Source organism: Pollicipes pollicipes, unplaced genomic scaffold (genome assembly GCF_011947565.3).
Source record: "Pollicipes pollicipes isolate AB1234 unplaced genomic scaffold, Ppol_2.1 Scaffold_7261;HRSCAF=8764_pilon_pilon_pilon, whole genome shotgun sequence".
Classification (NCBI taxonomy): Eukaryota; Metazoa; Arthropoda; class Thecostraca; order Pollicipedomorpha; family Pollicipedidae; genus Pollicipes; species Pollicipes pollicipes.
The window spans coordinates 10,940,826-10,967,724 of record NW_023597054.1 but is presented as its reverse complement, the minus strand read 5'-3'; the positions used below and the strand labels follow the sequence as shown (position 1 = coordinate 10,967,724).

The following is a 26,899-nucleotide window of genomic DNA, read 5'->3' as shown; positions in this document are numbered from 1 at the left end:
ATTTAGATAGGGAGCAAGCAACAAAACGATAGCTCCCAATGTTGGTTCCTGGCTACCACTTTCCCGCCTTGAAAATGAGACTCCGTATATCCTGATTCTGGCTGGTTCTTTCACAAGCGAAAGTCCCTAGTTCCGGGATTCCATCTGGAATGAAAGATCTGCTGCACACATTCTGCAATACGTAGCTGTGCTCCTTGGTTAGTATACCGATACGTGCACCGTGTCGTTACGCACTGACTTCCGCCTAGAATTGCAGGTAAAATTTTGTATCTCCCTTGCCCTTCTGATTTGATATTGGATCGCGGTTCTCGTTAGATCACTGGTATAATTCCTGGCTGGGTCTTGGGTCTCGCTGAATACCTGGTCACAGGCAAGGCTGGATCTGGGTTCTTGCTGGATCTTTTGGCATTATTCCAGCCTGAGTCTTGGTTCTTTCTGGATTCATTTGGATCTCAGCCCGATCTTGGTTCTGGCCGCATCTCTCGGCTCAGTGTCAAGTTGGATGCTGCTCTCTACTTTCTCCGTCCTCTCATTTCGGGGCTGAGTTTGGATTATTGCTGAGTCTCCGGTTCGATCCCAAATTAGTTTCTTGTTTTTTTCCTGGATATGAATCCAGCAATCAACAACTAGCCTCCAGGAAGAAGTCACAGGAACCAGGTACATGTCTGGCGTGTATTAAGTATGGAAAGGACAAAAGACACGCCTTTGTTTTGTCAGCAGGCTATCAGACCTCAGAATGTGTAACCATCTACCAGTGCTACCACATTCGCAGGTGCTCATGGCACGGGCGATACAGTATGCTGCCTGCAGTCTATCTTGTGTACACGCTGTTCTGTGGCAAACGCCCGGTGCTGCGTTTTGAACCAGGGCGTGTTAGCGTGCGTTAGCCGGGCCGCTGTCTGCGCGTGACGTTAACCGGCGGCGCCCTGCTCCCGGCACAGGTACGGCTTCTCGGTGCCGCGGAACGACGACGACCACGCGCTGAACTGCGGCGGCTTCAGCCGTCAGTGGGTGCAGAACAGCGGCCGGTGCGGCATTTGTGGCGACGCCTGGGACCTCGCCCAGGTGAGGCTCGAGCTACAGCGACGTCCGTGGTCAGACCAGGGCACGGCGCGGAACGGCATCAGGCACGCGCCCCGTGACGGGAGCTCAGACTGAGCCGTCACATCCCTGCCGCTCTGGTCAGTCCAGGGCACGGCGCGGAACGGCATCAGGCACGCGCCCCGTGACGGGAGCTCAGACTGAGCCGTCACATCCCTGCCGCTCTGGTCATGTCCAGGGCACGGCGCGGAACGACATCAGGCACGCGCCCCGTGACGGGAGCTCAGACTGAGCCGTCACATCACTGACGCTCTGGTCTGGGACCTTCGGCACACAGGTCTTACGTCCCGGAAGCGCTATCCAAAGTGTTTGTGTTCTCGACTCACCGCCCGGCAGACAGGTGGTGTACACACAGCCGCCGGCGGTCACAGCACACATCAGCAGCCAACAGTGGCGCCAGAAGGCTGGAGGTCGAGCACCCTCTCCGCGCCTTCTTCGGGATGGTGTTGCGTAGAAGCGAGGGCTTCAACAGAATGCCCCGCGTTAAGCACGTATATGCGGTGATGCACCGGCGGTACGTGCGTGCTAAAGGCTGGAGACGTGGCTAACAGTTGATGTGGCAAATAACGTGCCTTCTAGGACGACTGTCCGGCCTAACGCTGTATTCAGGCCGACGTTCAGCACTACCACGTTTTTAGCTCCAGCTACATTTTCTTGCCCACACTTTGACTGTACAGCACAGCAGGAAACTTTCTCAGCCTCAACTTCGGGATACAAAAGAGCATGTTTTTCATCGTCTCGGCTTGAGGGGTCGGGATGTCACTGCCGCCCAAACGGCTGCAAATGCTCACCCCCCCAAACAAGGCACGTAGTATACTGTGTGGCATTGTCTTCAGCGTCCCCACACTACCGTATCGCATGCTGTGATATGACCTATTTTCTGGCAGCAGCGGTCTGGCCCACAGTTTGCATTCTTGGCATGAACGCAGTACCCGCGCAGTCAGACCAGACCCTGAACAGACCACGTCATTACCGGCAATTGCAGCTGTTTGAAGCATGCCAGTTGTGGTGACATGATTTGTGTGGTGGTCTGAGCAAGACCAAAATGAGTACCTACAGTCTTCGTGCACAACTCTGTAAATTTTTACTCACGCGTTGGTCCCAGGAAAAACGAGCATTGGCGAAACTCAAACTAAGAGAACGATGTCATAAAAGTGTGGAATCGGTGTGGGAATAAAGTATTGGTTGGGAGCTGAGCTGTGACTTTATCTGTTACACTGAGGGTCTAAAAAAGTTCCATTAGCCGGAAGAAATCTTAATCTAGGTGGTCAAATTTTAGTCCTCACTGACTGCGCGTTTCTTTAGAGAGATCTAGTTTCATTCATCGATTTCGGTTTGAATTACATATAATGTTTCCCTTTTTCAGGCACCTCTGTAAATTTCCAGTTTAACACGAAACACTGTGTAGCTGCCCAAACGTGTTAGATGTGACGTTGTCGGACATCACTCAGTTCAATCCAGGTCAAGGAATCAAACGGTATTGGGAGATAAGGACATAAAGACAAGGTCTGTACGCTCGTCAGTTTTCGGTGCAACAGTCAATAGAGCCAGTGAGGTTCGGCTGGACTGCCTGGCAGTCAGCTGACTGAAGCCTGATGTATATCGTTCGTAATCACAGAAGATGACACCCTGGCTAGATATGGTAGCCACTACCCAGGACTTCACCGACCCAGTACATATGAGGCCTAAATGTTTCTAACGGCTGAAGCCTCCAAGCTAGCGCCAGCCGCAAGCCATCCTTGCGTTGAGGGTCCGCCTGAGCGGCCGAGGCGTGTCGCCTTGCCACCGCCTTTTCCCGACTCGCTCAGTCCAGACGCTGACAAACTCTCGGACGCACATTAGCCTGCCGGAGCCGTCAGGGACATGCAAATGGCGCCATCTGACAGTCAGTGCAGTTCTGGGACAATCGATGTCCGGGAGACTTCAAAATCCTGACCTGGATAGTATCGGAACTCGCGCAAGCCAGCCAGCTGCAGGCCACACTGGTCGTCAGTGGCCGGCTGTGGACGGATTAGATCTTTAATGGTTGGACCGGACCATCAGTGGACCAAACCGGACCATCAGCGGCCGGTCCGGTTTAGCCAGTGATGGTCCGGTCCGGACCATCAGCGGTCGGACCAGACCGTCAGCGGTCGGACCGGACCATCAGCGGCCGGACCTAGCCAGCAGCGGCTGGACGTGCGTTCGTGCCCGTCGCGCCCGTCTCCTTCACTTTCGCCGGCCGACGCCGGAGGCTGGCCGGCAGATGACGGCTCTCCGTGGTTGGCGGTCAGCTCCGGACGGTGGAGGAGAGCTCCTCCTGCCGTCCCTTCCCTCCTCCCCCCCCCCCCACGTCAGGCAGCCGTGTGCCGCCTGCGCTGTCGCCGCCGCGTGACGGAACAGCAGCTCCCTCGATCAGCAGGCTGTGCCTGGATGACGAGGACTCAGGGGCAACAGGACTCAGCAGCTCCCTCGATCAGTAAGCTGTGACTGGATGGACGAGGACTCAGGGGCAACAGGACTCAGCAGCTCTCCTCGGTCAGTAGGCTGTGACTGGATGGCGAGGACTCAGGGGCAACAGGACTCAGCAGCTCCCTCGGTCAGTAGGCTGTGATTGGATGGCGGGGACTCAGGGGCAACAGGACTCAGCAGCTCCCCCGGTCAGTAGGCTGTGATTGGATGACGGGGACTCAGGGGCAACAGGACTCAGCAGCTCCCTCGGTCAGCAGGCTGTGACTGGATGGCGGGAACTCAGGGGCAACAGGACTCAGCAGCTCCCTCGGTCAGCAGGCTGTGACTGGATGGCGGGAACTCAGGGCAACAGGACTCAGCAGCTCCCCCGAATTGCGGGGATAGACAACCATGTTTTATCATGTTTTTTTTTGCAGTCATCAGCCAAAGGGACAGTGCTAAATTTTTAGAAAGTTAGGGACAAGCCTCAGAACCCCTGCCTCCTCCAGTTCCTACACTATTGGGGAGGGTCTTTTCTGTTGCCGACGTCGACGTAGTGGCCGGTATTGGCCGTGCATTATTTAGTCTGTGGTTGGCTGCGCATCGGTTTATTGGATTGCTTCCGATGAAACTCGCGAGCCAGGCTGGACTGGACATTCTGAGTTCAATCCGGAAAATACCGAAGCAGGTAGCTGCACGAGCAGGGGGAGGGGGGGGGGGGGGGGGGGGCAGTTTGCACCTCTTTGGACGAGACTCCCACTCCCCAATGCTGCTCTCGGCTTCCCAGTGATGTGTTTGAAATAACCTGCAACTCGTTGATAAAAAGAAAGGACGAAAGCTAGCGGGGTCGAATATGCAGATTGCCCCTCCTCAATAACCTTTGCCAGTTCCGGGTGTGGAAAAACCATCTGTTTTAGAACCGCAGGAGAAATGAAGTGCCATTCAGATCGACACAACTGAAACCAATCGAACGCGTGCGAATGAGGCATTACTGACCCAAACAGGTCTGCTCAAAAGTCAGATCTTGTCTCAGGGAAAATCGCTCACATCGTGCGCGCTGTCTGTCCTCTTATCTCTGAGCGAAAGCCAGCCGTGCCCGCTCGACCCATTCCTACCGGCCGGAGAGGCGCCTGCCGCGCCTCTCCGGGCCGTCCGCCGGCCGGCAGGTGGCCGGTCCTGGCCGGCCGTACGCCGCGCGCCGTGTCCGGGGCCGGCCGCCCGGCCGGAGCTCAGTCCCAGGCCGACAGCGGAGGGGAGGGCCGCTGGTGCGTGACGTCATTATGCCGTCGGCGCGGCGGCGGAAGTGGCGCGCGATCGCCGCCGCCGCCGCCGGTGGCCGGCGGCCGTCACCCGCCAGCGGGCCGGCGGATGCGACGCACTAATGACGTAGCTGGGCGTGCAGACCCCCTCTCCCCGGCTGCGGCGCTGCACCGCGTCGCATGCGGATACTTGGACCGATCGCTGCGGCCGCACGCCGGCTGTGAATGTCTAACGATCAGTCGGTCATTCAGACGGCGCTGAGTTGCCTGAGGTATGTCGCATGTAACGTATCGACAACCTTCATGGTTTGTAATGAGGTTTGGCAATCTATCTTGCCCTTGAAGAAAAAGATCTACATATGAATTATAAATACATTATGGTCGTAGTTCTGGCTACATTCCTGTATGTACCGGTCACCCTCAAACATTACAGACCGGCTCTCACGCGATCTTCTGCTCATGCGTGCCCTGTTCTAATGAACTGTGTGAGCAAACAGGGCGATGACTTGCCAGGCGATTTATACCGCACTGGAAATATGGCGCCCATAGACTAAAATCGGTGGCAGCCATCGTTCATGGCGGCCAAATGTTCTCACGGTAGTTTGTTGGTAAGCGGGTTTAGTGAGACCGCTGGCTGTCTTAATGTGAAATATGTCATGGACCGACCTAAATACGGACAGTTGCTGTCTGGTGGTGGTAGCCCTTTCTCATGCTGTCCGCGTATTTGTCGGTGCACTGGCTGCCACTTCAGCGGGCGGTACGCTCGTCTGTTCGGTACGCAGCATGCTTTCCTATCCGCCATAAAGCTGCCAGTCGGCCGTGTGCAGATGGTTCTGACTTGCAGCTGTCATCCATGTGCACCTCTGGCAGCCTGCTTGTTCGTGTTTCCCGACCGCTTCCCTGTCTGTCCGTCCATTGGAAGTTTGTCTCATATGGCCCCGGCGGTTCGATAATTATCCGCGGATCTGAAGAGATGTTGGTTACCTTGGTTTGTTTCGCTGTTGTTCAGGATCGAACTGATTTATCGCCAAGTTTGGCAGGTTTTTAGCAACTGAGATACGATCGTATGTACATGTGTTGATACTTTCGACAGGCAAGCAAAACCTAGCAGACCTCACGTTATGACGCCTTGTTTTGCGCTGTTATCATCTGCTTGCACAAATTACCAGCGCACCGGTCAGTGCCTTCAGTCCCAATAGACAATGACGGAACTTGAACACAACTTGTAAAGATCTAGAAACTTGTATCTCGTCATATACTCACTAGATCAGTCATGCCCAATTTTATAAGTGTCTCGCTAATCAAATCACGACAGACAGCATGTTTTTAAAACGTGGGTTTAGTTCATGTCCGTATTACTGATATTATTTCATGATCCGATGCATATTACCGCCGATTTAATTCCCTGTACACTGTGTGTGGCCAAGCATGCGCAGAGCTCCATCTCCAGACATTCAGGAAAATTTATCGGGATGTTCTCAGAGAGCGGCTCTGGCAGCCGCGCCCTGCGGCCAGAGGAGGACGAACTCGTTAGATGCGGCTGGTCGGCCGCGTACTTATCAGGCGCCGGGGCTCGGCTGGCCGTGCTCATCAGGCGCCGGGGCTCGGCTGGCCGTGCTCATCAGGCGCCGGGGCTCGGCTGGCCGTGCTCATCAGGCGCCGGGGCTCGGCTGGCCCCGCAGTACTCAGCAGCAGGTGCTCGGCGACCGGGCAGGCTCTGCGCCGCGCCGCCCGCCTGCTGACGGATGGCCGCGGCTGGCTGGGCCGACGGTCCGGTCAGTGCCTCCTCGGCGGCGCGGCCGCCTAGGCCCGGCGGCACACGCCGCGCCCAGCGCTGCCCGCCACACACCGTCAGGCGGCGGCGCCGCGCCCGTGACGGCCGCTCACGAGCGCCATGAGCGTCACGGCGCTGCCGGTGACGATGTTGGGCGTGACACCGTCGAGTCCGATAGTTCTCCGCCTTTTTTACATTGCTGTCGATTACGCCAGCCAGTTTGCCGGAGCCCAGAAGTTCCAGTCGCGTACCGCGGTGTCCACTGGAATGCGCGGCGTTTCAAATAGCTGTGGTCCAGGTTCTTCGACGTGTTCTGCTACTGGACGGGCGTGCACCGCCTTTCATCCGTATGCGATGTGTCATCACGTCACATCATGATGTGAACAGCCGAGTTTGTCGCTCAGTTCAGCCTGCTTGGATGCCAGGCCCGCCAAGTGGGCTATAGGTCCAGAAAACAGCAAATGAGGGTGGAGCGAAAAGTCCATGTCTTCCAGTTGTCGTTAACGCTTAGTATGAGCTGTATGGTGATCCTTTGTTGAGTAACGATGTAATTTTAACCAGAGTACTTCAGGAATTGAATTTATGTAGTCTGGCCCAGTCTGGTCCGGCGGACCAGAATCCAATCAGCCTGTCGAATCGAGGTTTTCAAATTTACGAGCCCAGTCCGCTCTTTTAGACTTGCATGCCAACCCGTATTCAAGCTTTTGTTTCTGCCATTTTGTACATCTAAGCATGTCTACAAGTTCCTTTCAATACATTCGCAGTAACACTTTTGACTGGTTACAGAAATCAACGGTCAATAAAGGCCAATTTGAAGTATTCTGACTGGCTGCGAGAATCAGCTGCTACTGATGGATGAACTGCTACTCCTACGGATTTTCATAATCTTGCTTGGGTGTGAATACATTTTGCATACATCTGGGTACATACTTGACATTCTGAACCCCGCTATCATTGTTATGACCCCAACCTTCCAAATACGATATGGGCACGCTGCAGTTGCGTAGCCAGAGAGAGAGAGAGAGAGAGAGAGAGAGAGAGAGAGAGAGAGGAGAGAGAGAGAGAGAGAGAGAGAGAGAGAGAGAGAGAGAGAGAGAGAAGAGAGAGAGAGAAGAGAGAGAGAGAGAGAGAGAGAGAGAGAGAGAGAGAGAGAGAGAGAGAGAGAGAGAGAGAGAGAGAGAGAGAGAGAGAGAGAGAGAGAGAGAGAGAAGAGAGGAGAGAGAGAGAGAGAGAGAGAGAGAGAGAGAGAGAGAGAGAGAGAGAGGAGAGAGAGGAGAGAGAGAGAGGAGAGGAAGAGAGAGAGAGAGAGGAGAGGAGAGAGAGAGAGATAGAAGCGAGAGAAGAGAGAGAGATAGAGAGATAGAGAGAGAGATAGAGAGAAGAAGAGAGACGAGAGAGAGAGAGAGAGAGGGGAGAGGGAGAGAGAGAGAGAGAGAGAGAAGAGAGAGAAGAGAGAGGAGAGAGAGAGAGAGGGAGAGAGAGGAAGGTAGAGAGGAGGAGGGGAGAGCGGAGAAGAGAGAAGAGGAGAGAGAGGAGAGAGAGAGAGAGAGAGAGAGCACGAGTGCTGCTATGTACATCAGCGGTCCTTGGCTACTGGCAGCTCATATTTTCCGCATGCTTGGCGACCTGACGATGCCGTTCTACGGAAAGCAGCGTTGGCCAGCTGCTGGACCGCATCGTTTCCGGCCACAGAATCCAAGATTTCAGAGTTGTTACGAGCGAGCCGTGTTCTAGGATGTTCAGTCGATCTTCTGCCAATGAAAGAGTTGTTCTGTTGCTGACGGTGCCTGCGCGGCTAGGCTGCAGCCCTGCTGATATAAGCACAGGTAAGCTGCAGCCCTGCTGATATCAGCGCGGGTAAGCTGCGGCCCCGCTGATGCCAGCGCGGTTCGGCTGCGGCCCTGCTGATATCAGCGCGGGTAAGCTGCGGCCCGGCTGATGCCAGCGCGGTTCGGCTGCGGCCCTGCTGATATCAGCGCGGGTGAGCTGCAGCCCCGCTGATGCCAGCGGGGGTGAGCAGCTCTCGCGATTTCACCGCTGCAAAACTAGTTGTCTTGGGTACCAATCCAGCCCAGTCCGATCCAAACGCGTGCTCAGTCTCACGCTGGACATGGAAATGCTTGTTGTTCTTACAAGGTTTCTGGATGGCCGCCCCTAATTGATAGTTTGCATGACGTCCATGGAAGCCGTGACTGAGGGCTAGGTGCGATTACACCGAGTGTTGGTCCGTACAATTAGCCTGGACCGTTACTTCGCTAACCACGGCCCGCTGGTGATGCATGAATGAGGAAAGCGCGCATGATCGGGCCACCTGATGTTCGTGTTCCTCCCATTTCGCGGCGGGTCTGTGAAGTGCTGGTTACCATGGTGACGGCCGACGCGTCGCACCCCATCGCCTTCACGAGTGCCTGGTAGTCAGACGCGTCTGCAGCGCCCGGGCGGGCGCCGGCGCACGTGTGCCCCATCCACTCCACGCTTGAGCTTACGATGTGTTTCCTTCTTCCACCGAATAGGAGCCACAACATTCAGCAATCGTGACTCTGGACGATAGCTTCATGCTGGTAACCTTGACGTCGCGTAGGAGAAAACAGGATGTGAATCACTGAGATCAGACACAGGCACACAAATGCTGCGGTACTGGTAGCTTCTGCCATATTGTCCTGAACCACGCGCCGTGGATGGAACCCGACGCCAAATGTCCGGGCTTTATTATTTGTATTGGGGGAGAGTGGGGTGAGCTGTCTGTTCAAGTAGTAGCAGAGAAGTTTACTCAAAATGGCTCTGACGGGTGGCAGTCTTAAGGCACTCAGCTGACGCACAACAGCGGCCTCAGCGCCATCTTTCAGCGCGTTTCCCGCTGCATATGTGTACGCGTTTTGGAGTGAGTGCGACGATCTTGTCGCAAGTCGCGAACACCAGCGATCGGTGTAAATGTGTGCGAGTGTGTGGCATCGCGGCATGGCCAGGCTGATAGAAATGCTACACTGGGTGGTGGGGAAGTGCATGTGCCGTATATGCCGAAAAACATTGGCGCCGGCCATGGCCGAGAATTTCGGGGTGGTGCGAACTTTCTTCTGCAATGTCAGGCGGTGCATATTGTGTCAGCTGTGCATGTGGCATGTTGTACCAGTAAGGGAATGCAACGACAATGATGTTGGTTGAATGACATGTCGGTTATGACTTACTGTCATTCAGACGGCTAGTCGACATTTGCGGTACCTATGTATATTTATAACTTTTTCCTGAGTAACAAAAACTGAGGTAGAAGTCGTTGCAAGGCAAGCACTCACTTTACACCTGGCAGAAATTTGTCATGTCATAATCACGATGAGTTAAGAAATAGCAGAGATGAGGCGCATTTTGTTGGCATGTCGTCGCGAATTTAGCTTGCTTCCCTTGCAACCTACTCCATGCGAAAAAATCAATACAGATTCGTCCACCTTGCGATACATTTTTCCACTGGGTGGAGCAGATCAAATCACTTGAAAAGGGCTCATTCAGAATCGATTTACCAAAAAGCGAGGGCGTGTTCTCCAAACTTTCAGTTCTACGCATGTAGCTGAACATTATAGCTGTCTTCAGATGCACGCGTCTTAGTCCCATCCTCTGCAGTTGAAGTACGACGGAGCTCGGAGTAAAAACTAATGCAACTCTTCCTGCTTTACCCTGGATATCAGACAACCCAGGACGTTACAACCCAATCCAGGACGATACAACCAAACCCAGGACGTTACAGGATTACAACCCAGGACGATATCAGAAAACCCACAAAGTGCCGGGTGCACATCAGGGTGAAATAACGCAGTGAGCGAAGAGGCCGCGAGCTTTCCAGGGCAGGGCGGTGAGCCGTGAACTGCCGGCATGTCGTAACGTTACGCCGCCATACGTCGTAACAGGACGCCGTCTCGCCATATGATACGGTGACGACAGGATTCAACTATGTGCGGGGGCCCAGACGAGGGGTAGTCATGGAGCTTTACCCCCCCCCCCCCTCCTTTGCGAAAATTGAGACAGTTTTTCACTATAACGTTGTTGAATGAGGCTCCACAGTCTGGCCATCAGGAAATGTGCTTGCTTCACAACTCACTGATTACCATGGGCAGTGACATGTTACACCGACCAGGAGACATTTGGTGACCAGGTTAGCAGATGGCCAAGGGAGAAAAAAATGTGTACGGTTCTCAGCGCAGCATATAGCTCAGTGGATATAGCATATAACCCGGTGGATATGTACGTTACGGAACAGACAGCTGTTTTAGGCGTCAAGGCAAACCTACATTGGCAACCCATCAATGGCCTAATTACTATACATTTCAGTGCTCGTGGTGTTCGCAGTCTGTTAGCAGGGCATCCAAGGTACTGTTAATGGGGCTGGGACTCGTTCCTGAAAGAAATCCTAGCCCCATCCCCGTCGCAAATCCTGGTAGCTGCCACGGCACACCACGGCTGCAGCCCGGGCTGTGGGCTATCAGTTAAGATAGCTGCGCATAAGCTTCCTGCGGGTAGCTGCCACGGCACGCCACGGCTGCGGCCCGGGCTGTGGGCTATCAGTTAAGATAGCTGCGCATAAGCTTCCTGCGGGTAGCTGCCACGGCACGCCACGGCTGCGGCCCGGGCTGTGGGCTATCAGTTAAGATAGCTGCGCCAAAGCTTCCTGTGAGTACCAGCACAGACAGGCTGTAGGATATATCCGAAGAAAGAATGTTCCTCCGTCAGTCGTTATACAAGTACAAGTCTATTTTCCCCTTCCTTCTCTCTCTGCACGTTGATATCAAAACCCTTAGTGGATTGCATCGTTGGGATTCAGTCCGACCCAGTCTATTAGTCTTGAGTGTATTCCACCTGAAAATAATCTTTTATGGATTTCAAATCCGATTTATCCGATCTATCACAGCAAAAGTATGTTCGAGAAGTCGTTGGCCAGTTCATTGCACCTCACCCCGCTTTGTCTATAACAAAATCATAGATGGGCACATTTACCACTGCATATCTAAAAAAAACATCTTTTGGGTATAATCCATTTTGGTCACAAATTTAGGATTAAACCAAATCCTGTTCCATTTGCTTGGAAAATATTCTGCCTCCGCTCAATGTAAAACACAGAATCATCCAATCTGTCTAAAGCCCTGCTTGAAAATATATAAGTTTAAATGACATTATGTGAGTTAATGTGATACAAAGCATCATGTATCAAATATCAAAGCATCATGTAACTTTTCCCGGAGCTTCTGCCTGGTTGTAAATTATTGGAGTGATCATTAAATACAACTGAATTTTCTTCTAGAAGTACTGGGTACACCAAAAAATTATATTGTGTTTTAACTTTTCCTACAGTAAGCATATAAACAACGATTTCAGATAACACCTTTGACTTCCCAACGGGTCGCAAACCACTTAAATATGCCACTTTTGAACATTCTCTATATCCACAGACGTAATGTTAGGGATTAAAACACTATCATAGTGCAAGTGCCGTTACGGTTTTCTCTGCTCCTATGGTATCCATGTCAATACAAAAATTTTGTTGAACCTTGGCCACGTGAAGAGCAAGCTCCCGGTAAAAGGAATTCCTCAAATATGAAATATGTCGAAAAGGTGTTCCGTCAACTTTCTATTCGGCTAAAAAAGTTAGCCAGTAGATTCAATCTGTTTGACAACATCTTTAAGGTAGAAGAAGTATCGTGAGCGTTAATTCATAGAAGCATGATGCAAAGTGCTGATCGCGCCTGCAGCACCCGGAGGCGTTCACGAATGCGGCGTTAACTGACCTGTTGTGTGTATCAGATACACAGGTTCTGTGTTCCTCTGCGGATCGACCTCACCTTCTGTGTGCCCTTGTGTTCCCCTGCGGGCCGACCTGATGTGCTGTGTGCTCCTGCTCTTCGGCCCGGTCTGACCCGCGTGTGTCTCTGTTCCAGCCCCGGCCCAACGAAGCGGGCGGTATGTACGGGCGCGGGGAGATCGTGCGCACGTACGCCGCCAACGCCTCCATCCCGGTGGGCATCGAACTGACGGCTAACCACCGGGGCTTCTTCGAGATGCGCATCTGTCCGCTCAACAGTAACGCGCGACCCGCCACGCAACGCTGCCTGGACCGCTACAAACTGCAGCTGGCCGACGGCGGCGGCGTGCGCTACTATCCACAGCCGGCCTGGAACGGCAAGATCCAACTGCGCTACAAGCTGCCGGCGGCACTCACCTGCCGCCAGTGCGTGCTGCAGTGGCGCTACGTGGCGGGCAACAACTGGGGCACCTGCGCCAACGGCACTGAGGGCATCGGCTGTGGTCCGCAGGAGGAGTTCCGCGCCTGCGCCGACGTCAGCGTGATCGACGAGAACGGAGTGTTCGACGAGACGCGCTACGACTGGGCCGAAAGCGAGCTGGGCGGCTCGGTGCCCGAGGGCGAGGCGGCGCTGATCGCCGAGACGGTGGCCGCCGTCGTGCTGGGCGTGCTGGGCGTGGTGGTGTTCTTCGGCGCCGTCTGCTGCTGGGCACTGGTGCGGCGCCGGCGCGTGGGTCCGGCCGCCGCCGGCAAGAAAAAACGCGGCGTCACATTCGGCCGCCAGATCTTCCTCATTTCCAACCCGACGTTGACGCGCGGCGGCAAGCTGGCCAAACCGAGCGAGACGCGGCCAACGACCGACACCAGCGCCATCTACGAGGTGTCGTCCAGCGACGGAAGCACTGGCTCGCGCACGGCGCCACAGTTCGCGGGGGACGAGGCGTCACCCGAGCCGCCGGTAGCTCCGCGCCGCAAGAGGGCTGGCAGGCTGGCGCCCGTGGAGGAGCCGGAGGAGGCGACGACGCAGGGCGGCGACGAGGCGTGGTCGTCGCGCTCCACGCCCGTGCTGGAGATCAGCCGGCCGACGCAGGTCACCGTCAACGGGGTGGCCGTCGTGCCTGACCCCATACCCGAGGCGTGATGACCACTGCAGCCGGCTTTCGCATTCCGTTGCAGCACTGTGCCGATCAACGCTGCCCTTGACCTGGAGACCGTGACCGCGTGTAGTCAGGTCAACTGTCAATCGATGGAATAGGACATCACAGTTTTTAGGGATGTTGGACGTGTGTGCGTGCGTGTGTTTGCCCATCCGTGAGAATGCTTGCAACGTCCCTAGTTTCGTAGCGGGAACCACTCTCTTTGAGTATGTGCTGATCGTGTTTCACGTGTGCTTGCGAACGACAGGGAGATAGCAAGGCCTCTCACCAGGGATGGCTTGAAGGGTCAATGAACTCAGGTGTTCCAGCCGGCAATGTTGCGCCTTGCCGATACTATTTATTCTAGCAAAAAGGTGCATGGATGCAGTACAATAAGAAATGCTTTCATCCCTTGTTACAGATCAACCAGGCTTTGTTTGCCGTCGCGAACAGTACGTGAATAAAGGTGCTACACAGATTAATTAACAATATTTTTCGGCGAAAGGAAGCCTTCAAACATGATCTGCGTCTCCAATTTGTCACCAGCGTCAGATAACATTCAATAATCGGAGGGCACAATTCCAAAATCGGCAAATGCTTGTCAACAAGCATTTGCCGATCGGCGGGCCGATCGGCGGATCCTTTCGACAGTCATTGGATATAAGATGACTGCTCTCACACATTGCGAATGTAACAAGTGCCTAGCCTTATCGCCCGTCATAGCATTCATCGGACGCCTTTTTCCTATCGTAAGCTCTGTCAGCGATGGAAGGACCAGCAGCGCCGCTGGCAATGGTCCACATTCCAGTCAGACTGGTGAAGGCTCAGATTTATGGATGCCACCAAGGGCATGCAGCAAGGCAGAGCAGTACACTTCAGCGGCCGTAGGACATGTATCTGATCGCTGATCCATGTTTTACATGTTTTACATGTTTTACATGTTACAAGACCATGTTTTACACAAGAATAGGACGATGGGTCATACGGGGATCGCTTGGAGGACGATACACATACGTGACAGTGGCAAGGGAGGAATGGAGGGGATAAAAGGTACATTGCGTGAAGTTTTGCACACTAACAAGGCAACAATCGACCTGCCGCCACCTGCTCTCAGCGTCTCGAGCGCAGTCGCCGCTCGGTGCGGTGGCTCACTCATCTGACCGACCTGCGGGGCTCTGCCCGCCGCCGACGGATGCGCACCGGCGGCACACTCCTCTGACCGACCTGCGGGGCTCTGCCCGCCGCCGACGGATGCGCGCCGGCGGCACACTCCTCTGACCGACCTGCGGACCCCTGCCCGCCGGCGGCGGATGCGCACCGGCGGCACACTCCTCTGACCGACCTGCAGGGCTCTGCCCGCCGGCGGCGGATGCGCACCGGCGGCACACTCCTCTGACCGACCTGCGGGGCTTTGCCCGCCGCCGACGGATGCGCACCGGCGGCACACTCCTCTGACCGACCTGCAGGGCTCTGCCCGCCGGCGGCGGATGCGCACCGGCGGCACACTCCTCTGACCGACCTGCGGGGCTTTGCCCGCCGCCGACGGATGCGCACCGGCGGCACACTCCTCTGACCGACCTGCGGGGCTCTGCCCGCCGCCGGCGGATGCGCACCGGCGGCACACTCCTCTGACCGACTTGCGGGGCTCTGCCCGCCGCCGGTGGACGCGTGCCGGCGGCGCCCAGGACGACCTCGTGTTCGCCTTTTCCCGGAGCATTGCATCACCCGGCGCTATAAACATCCCTCCGGCCGTTGCGTCACCTGGTAGGCAGACGGAGGACATCGCACGGTTATAGAGGGCGCTGTTGAGCCAGTAGAGCACGCTGTCGCTTTGGTAGAGCTCGCTGTGGACTGGTGCAGCGCCGGCTTGGTTTCGAGCGCTGTCAACTTTGCGAGCTACTAAACTCTCAGCAAAGCGTGGAGGCTTCAGGTGGAACAAACGACATTGCTGGCTTGAAGATAAGGCGTTAAGATTTCAACCAGATCACATTTTGTTTGCACTCCGATGGAGAGATCAAGCGTTCCCGCCATGATGTACCCGGAGCGAATAAGGGGCCCGAGACGCGGACAGATAAACCCGCTTTTGTTGCAGGGTAACAAAAATCACTCCTGCATGCATCCATTTTACTGCCACCATCACAGTCGCTGGTATTTATTAAAGCCTGATATCATCATGTAAGTGACCACTTCCTCTCTTGAAAGCACCTGAGTGTGTAGTTGTAAACACGGGTGCAAAGCAGAATGCGGTCTGGTTTGGTAGGTGTGGAGACCACACTGACGCTTATGAACATTATTTGTTGTCTTGATTTTGTTCTTTTTTAGCCTTATTGTCGTCTCGTCGTCCTTTTGCCGTTGCAAAACTTTTCGTACTATAGCCTTGCCTCGCCAACTTTGAGTATCATCTACCACCGATGATGGTAAAGGCTTACACCTAAACCATGGTGGAAAATTGGAAGCCGCTTTTTTCGCTACAACTGACGCATAAAACCAACAAGACTTCGACAGAATACAACCAGCTCCGCTTCCCTCATCATAGACCCAGTGACGCCAGATGACCTCCAGGTGACCCCCAGGCGACCTCAAGACAGACTCTGGAGGACACCAGGTGACCTCCAGCATCCACTCGGGGCGGACATCGACAGTCAGTCCCTCGTCAGCACTCCTTCTACTGGACTTACACAAACTCCGTAGCGATCTCGGCCCAATGCTCTTCTTTCTTACTTCCTTTCCCGCGGTTTTCATACCCGATTTACGTTTGGTTCTGCTTATGGAAAACCGTTTTGATAAATGTCGACTCTAACGCACAACGCATGTGATCAATTCCGGCACCGATTTCTTGCCGCACATTACACCTTTTGGTCGCGGCTGCGATGCCACGGTGCCATTTCAGTCTTGGGTACAATGTCGTCCTGATATTCTTCTGGTTTCTGGAACGCCTTGTTATTCTGTCTTACTTAGCGCTCGGGGGCCAAATTAACTCACCAAAGGTTTTCCCAAAATGGTTTCCAAACGACGCGGCGAAGCCACACCAAATTTTGCATAGCTGTAGACAATGGAATAGCGGATCTTCTGGTATCAAGAATTTGGATGTACCTTGTAAGGTCACTGACCTATGGCAGGTCAAAATTGGGCCATGCTTCAGCGAAGGCACGTTCTAGGGAATCGTTCAATCCGATTCAAACAACGGAGTGTTAGACGAAGCCAGACATCTCTGAGATACCTTCCTAGGCAACACAACAATTAAATAAACAAATAGCATTGACTTAGGGTCCAGGCACGAAGGTCAGACCAAGGTCAAAACCAACCTGTTTTATTACTCTTGGGCTTGCTGTATGGGCTGGTTTCTGTTACTCATTTCGAATATATTGATAGCCGAAACCGCATTATACATCTTCCATGGACTTCTTGTAGGTCAGAATAGGTCACTGACCAAGAATTACTCGGGTTAACATTTTGTTTTTAGGAACATTCTGCCCAGCGTAATCTTTGTCGCGTATCCAAATGCAAAACTGAACAGTTCTATATCATTTTGGTCATCGTGGCCTTTAAAAGTCTAAGCAAGGTCACTGACCTTAACAGAGGGTGTGACATCTTGCTTAGAACAGTTGCCAAGATTCTAGGGGCCCTTTGAAGAACGATCTGGAATTTGACCTTGTTTGACCTCATCATATCTGAAGATGATGACCTAGGAACTTGAAACTTTGACCTAAGTGAGTTCACGTACAGGTCAACACACCCCATGAATTTGGTGACGCTACCTCTTTTAGTTCCCGGAATCTCAGCGGGGAGTCAAAATGACCCCCTCCACCCGAGCGAACGGTATCCAACCGGCCATCCGAGCACGTGTTAAGAGGTCAAACAAGGTCACTGACCTTAACTGAGCGTGTGACATTTTCTTAGAACAGTTGCTTAGATTCTAGGGACCCTTTGGAGACCAATGTGAAACTTGACCTCGTTTGACCTTATTTGACTCGAAGGTCATGAGCTAGGAAGCTCAAACTTTGAACTAAGAGAGTTTACGTATAGGTCAACACACTGTGAATTTGGTGTCTCGTGCTCTCTTAGCTCTCGAGATCTCAGCGGGGAAATTGACACCCCACCCGAGCCAAGGATATCCAACCGACCACCCGGGCGCGTGTTAGATGCGGAAATACGATATTTCTTTTTCTACTATTGCAGTGGCGTGCTGCTGTGACCTTTTTGGTGCATTCTGTTATCACACTGTCGGAATATTTCAGCCAACTCTCAGATGACTTGCTTGCCTCGAGACTCATGCAAAACTTTCAATAATATCACCATGACTCCTCAGTAAAACTTTGTTACACATTTTCGTCGCACGGATATCTTAAGAGGCCAGTCCGCTCCCGGCGGCTGGTGAGAATACTAGAATACCGTCGAAGAGGGTCCACGGACGGAAGGTCCAAAAGCAGCTCCTCGACTCATTCCAGAGCTACAACAACGCCACGAAATACAGACCATCAACCAAGATGAATCGCTAGAAACATGGGAGTCGTTTTTCCACCGTAAGTCGAACCGTTCACTGCATCGCCGTGTACCGCAGAACCTCTCCTCGCACGGGCTTCCATTTAGCCAGCCAATTCATGACCTACCTTCTTCAGAAAACTCTCATCGCGATGGAGGCGGACATCACAATGAACATTTGCAATTTTCTTTTTATGCTACCTGCCGTTGGCTTCCACCTCCAGGTAGTCAAACGACGCAAAATAGCTTTCTTTGTCCATCACAACAACGAGAACGACTTTGTCAATCAGCCTCCGTTTTTGGTTTCAGTCGCTGTAGAAAGGGCTTCATGCTTCCAACATTTTAGTGGTTATCCTGCATAGATATCTGTGATATGGTAAAGTTGGATGACTTGAAACTCGGCAGCTGTATGTGCCTGTCAGCGGGGCATTTCCTCTGGAATACTGTTTGGCAACGTCCACAGCGTGAAATAGCATCCTCGATGCCGACCCGCACCATTTCCAAGCCCTCGTAAGAAAATTTTTGTCATATTAATACCACATTTTAAATGGGCCGGTGTTAATATGCATGGAAATAAAATTGCTTACGATACGGGATTTTTCATTGCAGTGCTATTTCATGAGGAATTTGCCAATAATCACTATGCGGTTATGTCAACCCTCACCCCAACAGGGGCCGACTCTCATACGACTCTTATGCGATCTCATGCGACATAATATGACTACAGTGTTGGTTTAGCTATGCAGCTATGCTTGCAATCGTGAAAAGTATAAGATTTGCATGGCAAACTGGGCGTTGGTTTTACCATTGAGCCGGTCGGTGCGGCGCGGCATCTATCGGCGCCGCGCCACAGCTGCGGTTCGGCATACCGCCGTTTCCGCAGACAACCCGCGGAGATGCCAGCCACGCCTGAAGGACGGTCTGAGCACCCCTCCCCCCCGCCCTGACAGCTCGCACCAACGCACCAGCTGCCAGCGTGGTGGTCAAGACTGGCTGTTCAAGGATGCCATCCAGTCATTGGCCTAGTGGTTTCCGCAAGGGAACATAGTACATTCAGTGCATATGCTTCAGTTTACGGCAACAATGTCAGTCCTCCGCGACCAGTTGCTGCAGGCTTGTGTGGTGACTACAGTGAAATCTTATCCGATTCCGGATCGATTCCACTATGGCTCGAACCTGATCCGCAGTTGGCTACACTGGCTGCTCGGCGTAATCGGACTGAGAGTTGGTTCACGTAGCTTGCGACATATCCAGAATTGATCCGATGTCGCTTTGAAAGTATTTCAGTTACATCATCCACTTACATCTCTGCGGTGTTAACATGACGGGCAACCTACCACTGCACAAGATGAGCCATGCAGCTAATGCGTGCTAGTGCGTGCATGCAGCACGTTTTTGAACTATTCGTACGGTTGGTGGGGATACTGGGGATCCAGCTGGTAGGCTGGAGTTGTCAATACCAGAACATTTCATAATTTGAAGGGAAATTCATATACCAGATTTCCTCTCTTCTATCGGCACGCAAATCAGGCATGTCCCTGTTGCTTTTTAACGGTACATAGTAATAGCTCCACAGCGAGCTTCATCGTGAAGACGTCGCAGGAAATGTCTGCATGACTAAATCGGGATACATTGCATTATCGCAAAACAGTTTCGAGTTCAGCATGTCATGGCTTCCCGTTATTAGATTTCTCGATGAATCGAAGTGGAAAGGAAATGATATGTTACGACGAGTTGTGCACGGAAATAGTCTGCTATGACAAAGAGCGGCAAGAAATGTTTAGCAATTTTGAAGGATGTTTCAAATGTATTCAACATTCAACGCAACAACACAACATGCTACATTACCTGGAGGTAATGTAGCTCAAGTTAAGCATGCCCACATGAATGCGCTTGAACACACCCCTGAGCATGTTCATGGGACGGTTCTTCCGTGCAACCATTAGTTCAGCGCGACGCCTGCTGGCCACATTGCGCTGTAAAGTAACGTGTCTGCTGAAATTCGAACTGTGAAACACGCCGTTAAGATACGTGTTGGTGGCACCAAATCAATCAATTACAAATTGTCCAAATATTTCCCGTAGGAATGGATGTCTTGCTGAAACTGCACCTTTATGCGCTGTTCACGAACAATTTCAACAAATCATTGCGAAACATTTTGCGCTGCCCATCAAGTTTTATTGGTGTATTGCTTTTTTCTTCCCCTAATACTGCCGAAAACCCAACGAGTAAATATTTTTCCCGCCACAGAAATTTGGATCGCCGTTTGCCCGCGGACTGCGGCCCACAGCACCCGCCGCCGGCTATTCGAGTTCTCATGACCACAGAGAACGCTAGACCAGCGATCTCGCCGCATCTATCCCGGCGGGAGTGCGGCCGTAATACCTAGCAGGCGGGTCTGCTGCGAGACGGCGGCGCCGAGCCAAAGCCAGGCCCCATGGGCCGTGATTTGGAGCACACGTCTGGTTTGAAACCCTCTCGGGCCATATGATGAAAGTGCGCACGGTACTCCGCAGACGTGCCAGGCGTGCTGGGTGACCCCGTAAGTGACGGCTGGGGCGCCAGGGAGCTCTGATTGCACACATACAGCGCCATGAGCACACCCCGGAGAGTGGCAACCCCGCAAACTATTGTCGAGGGTAGTGGCGCAATCAGCAACGCCCGGCTCATAAGGTCATTGTATGTGGCAGGCCAATGTCATGCCTGCTAGGACCAACAAATATATAGTTCGTCGAGGCGCAGCCCCTTTGATTCACACGAGACGCGCGCACTGGGTTAGCAGGTCATTCCGCGTCCCAGCCAGCGCGCTGAGGCAATGGAAAATTGATGCGGCCTCAAGGTTTGTTTAATGGATGCATCCCGACGACCAGGATATGTTGATGTCCCGGCTTTACTCGGAGTGTTTGTTTAATGGATGCATCCCGACGACCAGGATGTGTTGATGTCCCGGCTTTACTCGGAGTGTTTGTTTAATGGATGCATCCCGACGACCAGGATGTGTTGATGTCCCGGCTTTACTCGGAGTGTTTGTTTAATGGATGCATCCCGACGACCAGGATGTGTTGATGTCCCGGCTTTACTCGGAGTGTTTGTTTAATGGATGCATCCCGACGACCAGGATGTGTTGATGTCCCGGCTTTACTCGGAGTGTTTGTTTAATGGATGCATCCCGACGGCCAGGATATGTTGATGTCCCGGCTTTACTCGGAGTTTTTGTGTATTTGGAGGTAGGTATCCACGCCGAATCCCCTATGGGCATGGAAAAAATGCTTGCTAGGAAAAAAATGCTGGACTATACCACAAATCACGCTTTTGATCCGTAGAAAGCAATGGCGAAAAAACGGGCTTGCTTTTATGTTTTTCCCTTCAATTCTCATCATTACCGCAAACAGGGATATGCTTTATTCAGTATTGTTGGAGTGCTGTTACTTTTGGGACACCATGTATAAAAAAGCTGCGTTTTGAGGACCTGGTCCGGCCACCATCGTCCCTAGATTCTCCTACCACTCCCAGAGCACGGAGAAAACTGCTAGGCTAGTGACTGAAGGTACAGCTAAGGTCTTTGTTGAGAAGAGGAGGCACAGCCGCGCCATCCATCATGGCGGTCTGCAGGAGAGTCAGGAAGAGTGAGTACGAAGAGTGGCTAAGATGTACGACAAGAATGCTGATATGTGAAATGAAATGGAACTTGCTTTCAAAGTAGAACAAAACGTAATATGCGTGATACGCATCCATGTTAACTTCAGGATTCAGAGTACAAAGACAACAAAGTGTGGTATTCCGATGAACATTCAACTTTACTCATAACTATGGCTGACAAGTCGACTTCCACTGACTTATGTTCAGTGCACCTGCGTACAAATAATACAGCTTCACACGTGCCAAGATGGCCGGAAGCGCATAGCTGATCATTCCATAGGCCAGTTTCCAGCAAATGTTAAAGCGCCAAAAGATTGACTGAGGTTTGCCGTTTGTCCTGGTCTCGGAGGACAGAGATTCAATAGTCAACTGCACAAAGAACGCGCCCGCTTCCATTGCAGCCCGCGGAAGCTCATTCAATTCAGAAGCGGTGCGAGATGCACACATTTCTACCGACGCATCTAGACAGCACGAGGAAATCTAGCCAAACCTATCGTCTTAAGAGCAGAATACTTGCTGAAATCAATACACTTTGTACACAAAAATGACTTGTTTCCGTGTTTTATAACCAACATAGGGCACAGTTATATTTTGTTTGTTTGTCAGGGCTTCTTTATTTTTGACGACTGACCAAGATCTCTATTTACTTACCTTGTCCCATCCACCTAGCTTCAGAACGGATTATTGTCTTTCCTTTTAGAAAACGTGGCACTGGGTGCTCTGATATTGCTTGGCAATATTCTCTGAGCTGATCCTCAATCATGAATTCCTCATAACCAAAGCTTATGCTAATCAGCTTCAACCCTGCTCATTTTAGGCTTCACCCAACCGAGGACACTTAGCAATGCGACCGGCACTAGCAGCGGACGTGTCTTGTAACGCTCCCTGGATCTCGATGATCTGAGCACACCGTGTAGTTAAGGACTTCAGCCGATTGGCCAGCCTGATCCGTTAGCAGTTAACTTACTTCTGAAGCTGTTGAAAAGATAAGATTCCGTACGCCCTCGACAATACGCTTCAGCGCCGGCGCAGCGTCTTGGATGGCAGACCCGGCCAGACACTGCATGGCTACCCAGGCCTGCGGCCAGAACAGCCGTAGCTGGATGTTGAAATGGAAAATTTAATGGTTAGATAATGAGATGACGCAAAGCCCAGACGTGTCCAAGGTCTCAGGATTGCAGTACGGCGGCGACCGCGAGGGTAGCAGGTCTGGCTGCGCGCGCCCCGTTCCGCTGGCGTGGCGTTCATAACCTGTCTCGGGCTGCAGTACGGCGGCGACCGCGAGGGTAGCAGGTCTGGCTGCGCGCGCCCCGTTCCGCTGGCGTGACATAGATAACCTGACTCGGGCTGCAGTACGGCGGCGACCGCGAGGGTAGCAGGTCTGGCTGTGCGCGCCCCGTTCCGCTGGCGTGCCGTTAATAACCTGTGTCGGGCTCTAGTTCCAATAGGTGCCCGAATATTAGCCTCGCTCATTGCTGCCGAGGTTTTTGCATCGCCCCTTGCGATGAGACAAGGCAAACATTAGAGGATGTTGGCATCGTTGCCCGTACAAAAGCTGCGCCCCAGTGGTCTGATCCCGTCTGTTTTGCAGCATCAACGCAACCCTTTAAAACCACCTGGTGCCCCCATTTCTGTCATTGCCATTACAATTACTATTGTCATTGGTGTTGACATTGTCGTCGTCACTGCTCTTGACACTGCCATTGTTACTGCCATTGCCATTGTCATTGCCATTGTCCATGCCCATGGCCATGCCATGCTATGTCATGCCCATGCCCATATCCCTCTTTCTCTCACTCTCCCTCTCTCTCACCAAAAACGACAACAAAGTGAAGATGAGAAAAAAATTAAAGTTCTCGCCAGGGAAGAGCATGCCAAATGTACTTTCTGGGCTGCCCCTTGCTGGGGTGCATAGCCATTCAAATGCATGGTCTTTTATCAATTAAGGTATGCCCTATGGGCTGCTCCGTGGCTCACTCGCAGTCAGTAACCAAATTTTTGCTTAGTTTTTGGCGTAAGAAGTAAATGCTTAATGGTGGCAGCGCTGCCGTCCGAAGTTAAAACCCCATATGGTAATTTTCAGCCATTTTGCGTTTTTTATGTCATCTGATTCATCTACTAATGATGATTTCGATGATTTAAACAATCAGTCGAAATTTTCACAAACTTTTAGCCCATTTGTTTGGCTAAAAGTGGGTGATATTCCAACTACTGGTTTAAATATCCGAATGCAGCATTAGAAGACAAATCAGATGACACAAAAAACCGCAAAATGGCCTTTCAAAACCGGCAATTCATAAACGGCGTCCATGAATCGCCGGTTTCCAGAATTAGTTCAAGGGTAGAATTTCACATGTAACCAGTAAAATGTTCATCAGGACAGAGGCCATTGTTGCTTTTCTGCCTCATACCGTTGGTCGGGAGAAAAACATATACAAACAACCAGGACCCTGAAGAAAATTATTCCGGCCGCAGTTTTGGTATGATCTTCACCATATGCCCCTCAGTTTGCAAGACTGTTGACCGAAGTGAACGGAATACTTCATCAGCCCAGTACCTCTTTTTGGATTATATGTAGCGAGACGCTTGGTAGGATATAGATGCCTGGAGGACCTAAGGTTTTGAGTAGTTGACTTGGCAATAGATTTCAGCGGATCCCAAATCATTTGCCGCACGCAGCGGCTACGTGAAAAACGTACCATAACGTTTGATGGAAGGCACGCCTAGCTAAAATTGAAATTGAGTAAGTCTAAGTTATTCTAACATTAACTTGAAATGTGCATTGCATTACCCAAAATAACTAACACACCAATTATCGGCACCAATCAAATTTGTGAAACTCATGCAACTCGCACAGCAGGTAAGGCCACCTGAACTACGCCAACACGCCAGAATGAACAGACAATGGAATTCACATTGTTGTTACATTACAGGCACCTCTATCGAAGATACAACATAGGTGAGACAATATCTTTAAATGTATAACATTCCCATTAAGACCTAAAACCCTCTGGTTTCCGGGATTCACGTCCGCGAAGGTGAGCGGCCCATGTGAGCACGATTTCCAGAGAAAACGGACGTCAAATACACTCAACTAATGTTAAGGGGATGTGCCAGTTTCAGCCACGATGGTTGTTCGGTTGTTTGGATTAGGGCCCTTTCGACCAAACATGGTCATTTCAGGGCTGTGGAATGAAAGAAAATGGTTAACGGTGAGGCAGAAATCACATTTTGTGATGCATCATATAAGAAGTTGGACATAAGTGCCAGTTATTACGGATTTAAGACTTGTAATCGAATAAGTTAAGAAAAGCGCCATAACCAAGCATGTGAATGGAAGAAAACGCTATAAGCTCACGGATAAATATATACTAGAACGTCACGAGAAACGGCCAAAACACGAGGACATAACGATATTTCGATCAGCAACATCTCTAGCTCTGCCTCGGCCACTTCTCAGGAGACTGAAGTACTACAAGTAGGTGCTACAGCGGCAATTTCGCACTAGTTTGGCAGAACCTAAGCGTTATACAAACGTTCCATGATACAAGTGATGATGCATTGAATATCATGCATACTTAATAGATAAATTTTGTTGTCTAAAAGGGTCTTTTTATTTCATCATACCGGATGCTTGCTTCAGTTTTTTCAAATGTGGAACATTCTCTTGAAACAACCCTGGCGAGGATCATGGAAGCATCACTGCCACTCCACACCCGCTTGTTCCTACTCCATGATTAAGATAATCCGCGGTCTCCACCCAGCCTGCCGATGCTTATCACATCGAGAGCATGATTGGGTTTATTGAAACACAATAATTCGCGACGCTCGGGTCGCGCCAATCCCACAACGCCCACAGTTCCATGCCAGAACTACAGTCTTAAGATCGTTAAGAGTTAAGGTCGTATCAAAAAGCTCTGACTTGTCAAAAGCACATCCAGCATATCTTGTCTGCGCTCTCTCTCTTTCATCTCGGCGTAATTTCTGATGACGCGTCCATTATGGCCAGCTGACAAGCTCCTTCTGGGGACAGTCGACGGCGTTTGGCCGGCTGTGGCAAATAATGCGCCGCCGGTGGGGCTGACTGACTGGTGGAAGCGCGCCGGCAGCGAGGCTGGCTGACTGGTGGAAGCGCGCCGGCAATGAGGCTGGCTGACTGGTGGAAGCGCGCCGGCAGTGAGGCTGGCTGACTGGTGGAAGCGCACCGGCAGTGAGGCTGGCTGACTGGTGGAAGCGCGCCGGCAGTGAGGCTGGCTGACTGGTGGAAGCGCGCCGGCAGTGAGGCTGGCTGACTGATGGAAGCGCGCCGGCAGTGAGGCTGGCTGACTGGTGGAAGCGCGCCGGCAGCGGGGCTGGCTGACTGGTGGAAGCGCGCCGGCAGCGGGGCTGGCTGACTGGTGGAAGCGCGCCGGCGGCGGGGCTGGCTGACTGGTGGAAGCGCGCCGGCAGCGGGGCTGGCTGACTGGTGGAAGCGCGCCGGCAGTGAAGCTGGCTGACTGGTGGAAGCGCGCCGGCAGCGGGGCTGGCTGACTGGTGGAAGCGCGCCGGCAGCGGGGCTGGCTGACTGGTGGGGGCGCAACGGCGGCAGGGCTGGCTGGTTGGTGGGGGCACGACGGCAGCGGGGCTGGCCGGCTGGTGGGGGCGCGCCGGCAGCGTGGCTAGCCGGCTGGTGGGGGCGCGCCAGCACCAGGGCTGGCCGGCTGGTGTGGGCGCGCCGGCGGTTGGGCTGGCCGACTGGTCAGCTGGCCGGCTGGTAGTGGCGGTGGTGGTGGTAGTGATAGTGGTTTTGGTGGGGGCGCCGGCCGTCCAGCCCGGGGGCCTCCGAGAGAGGAGAGAGTGAGTCGGCTTACTGGCGTCACAGCGGCTCGTCTGGCCTGGCACCGGCTCAGGGCATCTACTCGGGGATGAATTGAGGCCGGGAGCTACTCGGGCCGCGGGAAGGTACTTGGACCGGATAGAGGCCTTTGGCCAGGATGAACCTTCCGGTGCGCAGAGGAACATGCGGGCTTCGCAGAGACCAGGAGACTGGTCTAGTAAGTTCGATTTCCTTCCATGTAAAGACATCTATCTACTATCTCACCCCAAAGGTCCCCATAAGGACGAGTTAGCCACAACAATGTTGGTGCCGTTCGAATTGGTGTGTTCGAGCAATCACCTCAAAAAAGCTCGTGCAATGCAACCTATAAACAGCTGGAATAGTATTCCAATACACAGTTGGAGCGTATCAGCTGGTGTTTAGAAGAGCTAGTAAATGCATTCTTCGGTGTCTTTCCAGGTCAAGAGAAAACCGATGACA

General features: G+C 52.6%; 1 protein-coding gene across 1 annotated transcript in view; it reads left to right on the top strand.

The window, feature by feature from the left end:
- The window catches only part of LOC119112980 (uncharacterized), a 21,988-nt gene extending 8,501 nt beyond the window's left edge, over positions 1-13,487 (top strand). The window contains exons 3-5 of the mRNA XM_037237284.1: positions 942-1,065; positions 12,483-13,055; positions 13,131-13,487. Coding sequence (XP_037093179.1) covers positions 942-1,065; positions 12,483-13,055; positions 13,131-13,487 — 1,054 coding nt within the window. The remainder of the gene's footprint in view (positions 1-941; positions 1,066-12,482; positions 13,056-13,130) is intronic.
- The last annotated feature ends 13,412 nt before the right edge of the window (positions 13,488-26,899 follow it).